The sequence below is a fragment of the Dipodomys ordii genome, unplaced genomic scaffold (genome assembly GCF_000151885.1).
Source record: "Dipodomys ordii isolate 6190 unplaced genomic scaffold, Dord_2.0 Scaffold5, whole genome shotgun sequence".
NCBI classification, from domain to species: domain Eukaryota; kingdom Metazoa; phylum Chordata; class Mammalia; order Rodentia; family Heteromyidae; genus Dipodomys; species Dipodomys ordii.
Window position 1 is genome coordinate 16,151,217 of NW_012267221.1, and position 7,878 is coordinate 16,159,094.

At 35.3% G+C, this 7,878-nt stretch overlaps 1 protein-coding gene across 1 annotated transcript in view; it reads right to left on the minus strand.

Moving 5' to 3' along the window:
- Cobll1 (cordon-bleu WH2 repeat protein-like 1) overlaps positions 1-4,552 on the minus strand; it is a 73,746-nt gene extending 69,194 nt beyond the window's left edge. The window contains exon 1 of the mRNA XM_013027270.1: positions 4,548-4,552. Within this exon, the coding sequence (XP_012882724.1) occupies positions 4,548-4,552 (5 nt within the window). The remainder of the gene's footprint in view (positions 1-4,547) is intronic.
- Between the last annotated feature and the right edge of the window lie 3,326 nt (positions 4,553-7,878).

Genomic DNA, 7,878 nt, shown 5'->3' on the forward strand with positions numbered 1-7,878 from the left:
GTGGGGCCTGAACTCTGGGCCTGGGCACTGTCCCTCAGCTCTTCAGCTCAAGGCTAGTGCTCTACCACTTGAGCCACAGTGCCACTTCTGGTTTTTTTCTTTTTTGCTTATGTGGTGCTGAGGAATCAAACCCACGGCCTCATGCATGCAAGGCAAGCGCTCTACCACTGAGCCACCTTCCCAGCCCTGTGAGATTCTTATCTCCAACTAAGCACCAAAATGTCAGAAGTAGAGCTGTGGCTCAAGTGGTAGAGTGCTAGCTTTGAGCAAGAAAGATCAGGAACAGTGCCCAAAAGCCTGACATTAAGCCCAGGACTGGTATTTAAAAGCAAAAACTAAAGCAAAACAACAACTTCTAGCTCAAATAACAACAAAAAAGACATGTGTGTGAACCTATCCAATAAATATAATTTATTATTTCCTTTAGAATGACATCTAACTAAATATTAACCCACTGGCAGAAAAGGCATTCAATATGTACATCCTAAAGACTTAGAGCTATGTTTTCATGGTTTGTAAACTGTACTTAATCCTTTCAAACAGGAAAACAATCATATCCAAAAAAGTAAACCATGTTTTCACCTGCATGGTTCAAGCAACCTAAATATTATCCCAGGCTCTCCTCACCATCCCATCTTTGAGTTCCATAGAAAAGCAGCTAATTATAAATATTATCAAAATCTGTTACACTTTTTTCTCCCTATGAACAAAAAATGGAAATGACAAATAAATATATAGTAGTCTCATTGATACAAGTGTTCCCTGAGAAAATAGGTGGATCTAGAAACAAATGACATGCCAAGTAACATCTGTGGTCCATATAACTCAAAATCTTAGCACATTTCTTTGTTGTTGTTTTTAATGTATTATATGATTTTTTTTGTTTCATTTGTATGTTCTCCCTTCCCCTGCCTCCCGTGGTATATATCCTGTTGTCACTGTATTAGATTTTGGTACCCAGGTATTGCATATGTTTATTTGAATTAGGGAAGGGAAGGGGAACAACAGAATGGTGAGATAAAGGACAAGGTGGGAACGAATGCAACAGCAATATACACAAGACAATATGTTGGAAATGATCTGTACAACTTGCACGGGAGGAGGGAAAGTAGAAGAAAAATGAGGGAAAGGGTGAACAAGTTTGACAAGAAATGTATTTATTACCTTACTTATGTAACTGTAACCCTCTGTACATTACCTTGACAATAAAAAAAAAACAGCTCTCAAAAGTTAAAGCCATCAATCAAATTTTTAGCACATGAATTTTTGCTTGGTAAAGTAGATGAACTCCAATTATGCTAAAATTTTAGAGCTAAGACTTCAATTGATAAATCCCTTTGTGACCATAAGATAAAAATAAAATATATTTCTGGATTCTAGTGGGTCATGTATGTAATTGTAGCTACTCAAGTTTGAGGATCACGACTTAAAGCCAACCCAGCCAGGAAAGACTATCTCCAATTAACCACCAAAAAGTCCAAAGTAGAACTGTAGCTCAAGTGCTAGAGTGCTAGCCTTGAGCAGAAAAAGCTAAGGGACAGCATCCAGACTGCATTCAAACCTCCAAACCAGCTGACATGCATGCACTCACATGTACACATATGCATGCACATGCACAGACACAGATACAATCAGATGTATTCTCACGAAAGATTACTCTCCACATTTCCCCTCAAAATTTATCAGAACCAGTCTTAATCTCCTTCCACAATTTCCTTAGGAAAATAATTAGAAAAGATTTTTCAAATGCTATCTTAAAAATCCCTAATCGTCCTATTTCTCTTTGAGGTACTGCAACTTAGGTTCATGAATTTGATTTGATACCTTTGAGTTATAGGCACTTAAAAAAATTAACAACTACTTTGATCAACAAACTTGTTTTCAAACCAGTGTGAAAACTGGGAAATCAATAATTGTAAGCGAAACGAAAAAACAAACATGTGACGTAAATTTCATAATCAATACAATTATTGTTGTTGCTGATGTTTAGAAGGAGTAGTATTGTTTTTGTTTGGGAGAAGAAAGTGCTTTGTTTCAAATCAGATATTTGCAGCAACACAAGTTTAGAGTATTCCTGTGAAACAAAATATAATGGGAACTTCAGTAAATATGACTTTGGAAAAGCAAAAACTTTGAATAAACAAGTTACCACAGGTAGGGATAAAGCTCGGCCTCAGAGCAACTGCCGAGAGGAGATGGTACTGTGGATTAGATCTGCAGCACCATAAACTAAACAGATTACCCAACCAACCTCCACCTATATTTACATTATTGGAATATTTATCGGCAAAACACTGAAGTTAAAAAAGAAACCAAAAAAATGGATCACATATCTTGTGAAAAGTTCAAAACAGTCGAGGAAAAATAAGTTTGAAATTGTACATAACTAGAAATTTTCTGGACCAAAGATCCCGTTCCTCTGCATGAATTATCCTCTTTCCATTGACAAGATTTAATAAGTGACAGGAAGAGATGAAAACATTTCATTTAAAGTTATACTAGAATATAACTATATTCTAAATCTTTAATGTATAACGAGTGTTAAGCAATTCTATCACTTGCCTTTGCATTTTCCTTATTCCACATTTCAGTTACTTGTTTTCTAAAGAGCATATGCTTATTAGAAATAATCACGTACACTTCCTTAATCAAGACATTATTGAGTTCCGCCAACTTATAGTCTCCATCAACTGACCTCATATTCTACATGAATGAATGATTTGTCTTGTTGTTAATCCTCACAGTGTGGGTTTAACAGCAACTTACCAGTGACAAAAACTTATGACTATGTTATTGTTTCTAAAACAATATATTGTAAGATTGTACTTTTTTGTTGACATGTGAAATTTAAACATGTGAACAAAATCTTATAAATGCAAGTCTATTGTACTTATTTTTATGGGAAATTTAACTTTTGGTTATATAAGTTACATTTCTACAAAGTATTTATTTAGAAATATGACCATTTACAAAATAAAAGTATCACTGATTATGTTGACCATAATTTTACATAATTATGTTGACCTAATTGTACATTGGTTTATACTAACAAGAGAATTTACAATGTGAACATTGAGAATTTCGAAGTAAAATTACATTTTCAGCTTCATGCTTTTTATAATCTATAACTTCCAAGAAAAGAACTTTTTAAAATAATAATCAGCTATGTTTAATAACAATAACTCAAGAAAAAATAATATTTTTAAAGCAGCTGATTAGAAAATGTTAAATAATATTGAAAGCCTTGCCAAAAAAAAAATATACATATATATACTTACAATTCTGCCAGAAGGTCTCTATGAAGCTTTGCCATTCTGGCTTTTTCCTTTTAGAGAAACTAGACCCACTGTCTTGCTCAGTAAGTAAGACTACTGTTTACCATGTATGCGTAAGAGCCAGGCACTTCCTACCTCGGGCAAATATGCAACAGGAGGAATTTATGAGTCTTACAAAACCATTCTGGGAATGATCACATAACATTTTTCACAAATGCTTTTTCAGAAGAGTATGTTTTTCATGTGGTAATTTGAAAAATTTTTGTCTCCTTTAAAAGCGATGAATACTTTCAGATTTGCAACATATATAAAATAGGCAATTTCAAAACAAAATTGCTTTAGATCTGTTCAAACACTGGATTTTAGTATTAAGAAGGACGTTGGTATAATATTAAAGAAAAACCCTAAAATTACTTAGGATAGTTCAAAAATGTATGAGTTAAAATTGAAAGAACATGTAATTTCTGTGAAAAAGATAAAGAAAATAGGTAAATTTTCTGGCATACGCCCTTACATCACTCCTCATTGGTCCCTGGTTTGCCACCGGGGAAATCTCCATGCTGCTTGGCTGAAGCTGGCACTTTCTATGACATCACTCCTACTGTAAAGGCCCTGTGAATGGAGCAGAATCTGAAGGCTAGATCCCTGGTCCTTTTCTATATCAAAATATATCTTTGCAGCAATTCAGATTTTTTTCCAAGTTACTCAAAATCTAGTGGAACTATTCAAATATGAGTAACAGAAACTTTAATGCAAAATTACATGTCCTTTGATACAAGGATGTGGCTCAAGTGGTACAGTACATGTCTAGCAAATGTGAGGCCCGGTGTTTAAACTCTAGGACCGTCAAATGATGATAATGATGATAATTTGTATGCCCATTACTTTAACAAATGCAAGCATGAGTTCTTCTTCCATATATTCAATATTGACTCAGCTATCCTAAAGTTAAACAGGAATTCCAACTGGCCATTCCTTTCCAGCCTTGATAAAACTCAATGGTCTCTATTTTCTCTCTCTACACACACACACACACACACACGCACACACGCACACACGCACACACACACACACACACACACACACACACGGTGTTCATTAGAAAAAGACCAGAAATCTACTATACAAATATGATGTTAATAACATTTTTCCGTTAGAAATTAGCTACAAGAATATATTTCAGATGCTTGTACCATGAAAAGGAAAAAGACAAATATGTAGAATGGATATGTGATTTGCTTGACTGTAGTAATAATTCACTGTGTATCTTACGTCATGATGCACATTTTAAATATGCACAATTAGATTTTTAAGTGCTGTTTCTGTTTCTATTTTTCTACTTCCTTATCTCAGATCTTGGGTTCCATCTTAACCTCATTGAGACTCTCTCATTATCTTCATTATCACCAATGACACTCGTTGCTCTTGGTATTGAAAAGTAAGCCTCTTTTGTTCTTATTTGACTTCTCGGCATTTCATATTTCTGATCTTGAAATCTTTGTCAGAAATCAGACATGTAGTAAATACATTCTACATTCTTTGCTGAGGGAGTCCCATTTTGTTTTTCTCTGTTGAATCACTGGTATTATTTAATGACAATGTTCCTCCTCCCTTTTACTTTCAAAGGTATCTTTCATAATCTATGGTTTGTCTCACTCTACCTATTACCATCAATAATTTTTTAACATCTCCTCTTGGCAATCTAATTAGATACCTCAAAATTGGTAATATCAAAAACAACCTCTTTATCTCTCTCTTCTTGTAGTCCTCCTCATATTAATAACAAGGCCCCCCTTAATGTATAAAATCTAACATTATCTCTTTCTCTTACTTCCAACACAGATGCTAAATTCTTGTACTTCACTTCTACTACAACGATGCCAATTCAACTCACCATTCCTGTCACAATATATTACATTAGTCTCCCTGCCTCTACTCTCACACTTCAATTTCTTCCATAAAACTTCTCTGTAGGAAAAGATTATGGCAAGTATCCCATCACTTCTATTTTAAACCATTCTTTAGCTTCCTGTGGCTCTTAGAATGAATCTCAAACTATCTTCCTGGTAAATAAAGTCCAGGAAGATAGGACAGTTATCTAGCTCTAATACTCCTTCTTTCTCCACACTGTTCAAGCAAGCTGGTTTTCTTTTAGTTCTGTTAGCCATAAACCTGTCAGTCTGCATTTGCTGTTTTCTGGCCTTAGAATTTCTCATCACTCAGATCTTACTTTAAATGCTCCCTTCTCAAGACTTTCAGGGATACTTTCTCCCAAGTCTCAAATCAGTTGCCATCAAAATGCAAATCATATTCTTCTTCTCTTCAAACACTTATCACTTTTCTTTTCTTTAACTTTGTCTGTTTGTCTCTCCAAAACTTTATCCCCATTAGAATCTAAATTCCAAGATGAAACATCTTTATTCCCCTCACTCACTCCCTACAATTGGGACTGTTTGACAATCAACAAGTCTGATGTCAAATATATGAACCAATTATGAGAAATATACTTTTTATTAAACACACCACTGACTTTCCTCAGTTATGGTCTGCCTGTCTTTAACATTTTCAATTTTATCAAATAATTTACCCTGATCAGTATTGCATTTTATGTTGCTATTAGAAAAAGATTAAAAATTGGTACTTATGATCAACTTTTATATAAATTCACACCTTGCTAAAAGGAAATAATAGAAAATTTACCAAATATTTCTATTTTAGAACCATGGATTTAATATGAAATTTTCAATGTTATAATTCAGTTTATGGACACATTCTGTGTCCATAAACATTCTAGGTCAAAGGCTGGATTCTCCCACCTGCTCCTTAGTGCAGTGGCCAAGATTTGCCAATGAAAGTCACAAAAAGATAATTCTAAGACACCTCCAGTAGGAATATCCTCAAATGTGTGAGGAAAGCTGACAGTCCCATCAACATCATTTGAACTGTTACTACATGGAAGATTGCAAGGCACAGAAGGAACACAATCACAATCCAGAGGATGGGGAGAGGGATTTGTCTCCTTCCTGGGTAGAATTTCAAAAGCAAGGACAGAGAAAGAGATCTTCAAAGAAAAGGGCATTTCAAAGGAGGTGATATAGGCCATGCTATGACGCTCAGACCTTAGATTACAGAGATGATTTATAACCAGTATAATAAGGTAGCAATCAATCTTTCTGCATTTAGAAATACTATGATAAAATGGAAGGGATTGTCTGAAGGGTTAGAACTAGAAGCAGTCACATCAATTAAACCATCCTGTATGACTTAAGTTAAATTGATTTGTCCTCACACTAAGCTCCTCATATACAACGTGGAGGAATAAATAACAACTGTGCAAGGGATTACTGTGATAATTTACTGAGTTAATATATAGCCCTATTGGTATGCCCACTACATAGAAATAGCTAACAGTAAGTATACTAATGCCCCAAAGCAGAAGGTAAGAAGTCTTTGTGATGGTCATTCTATAAGAATTAATTCCAGGGGCTGGGAAGGTGGCTGAGTGGTAGAGCGCTTGCCTTGCATGCTCAAGGCCCTGGGTTCAATTCCTCAGCACCACATAAGCAAAAAGAAAAAAGCCGGAAGTGGTGCTGTGGCTCAAGTGGTAGAGCGCTAGCCTTGAGCTGAAGAGCTGAGGGACAGCGCCCAGGCCCAGAGTTCAGCCCCATGACCGGACCAAAAAAAAAAAAAAAAAAGAATTAATTCCATGCAATTCTGTCCTTTAAAGAAAAAAATCCTAAATTTGTAAATATTATCAGTCAATTTAAGGTTAAATATTATTTATTATATTTTCAGTCAATCTCATGGAAAAGTTTTGAGACATTTTTCCATAAGAGCTTTTTTCTAGACTAACTTAAGTGTAGTTTCCTCTTGAAAAATAATAAATAATTAAGTTGGGTGTGGTATGCACACCTATAATTATAGTGCTTGGGAGGCCAAAGGATTTCCAGTTCCAGGCAAGTTTGGGGTACAAAGGAAGACCTTGAATGAAAAAAAAAACCTCTAATTGAAGACCTAATTATTAATTTCTTTGGCTCCCAGGGTGCTGGATTTTGAACTGTACAAATGTAGATGTTATTATAAACACAAAATATAGACAAGAGCTCTAAGTGTCCTGTTTATTGAAAAAACACCATGTGTGTGTGTGTGTTGTGTGTGTGTGTGTGTCCTGTTTATTGAAAAAACACCGTGTGTGTGTGTGTGTGTGTGTGTGTGTGTGTGTGTTTTCAGCTCTATGCCTTATTTAGAAGCCAAATGATGTTTGCTATGGGTGGTGCTGCCAATGTATTTGCTGGGCAAAGTAGAAAACCAAAAGGCAGCAAGTGGAGCTGTTGATTTTTATGGAGACATACTATCACCCTGTGAGGTCCCTGGGTAAGGAGAAAAGATAATTCCCATTCACTAATTTGTTTTCAACATAGTCAAACTAGAACAGACTCCCTTTGATACCTTGCTAGTGTTGTGCTTATTTTCCTGGGGCGTTTCCTTACTCTCTGGAGAATTTTAAACACACACACACACACACACACACACACACACACACACATCCCTCCCAAATTTTACCAACAGTGAGTAATGTGTTTTCCTGAATATTCTGAATTTC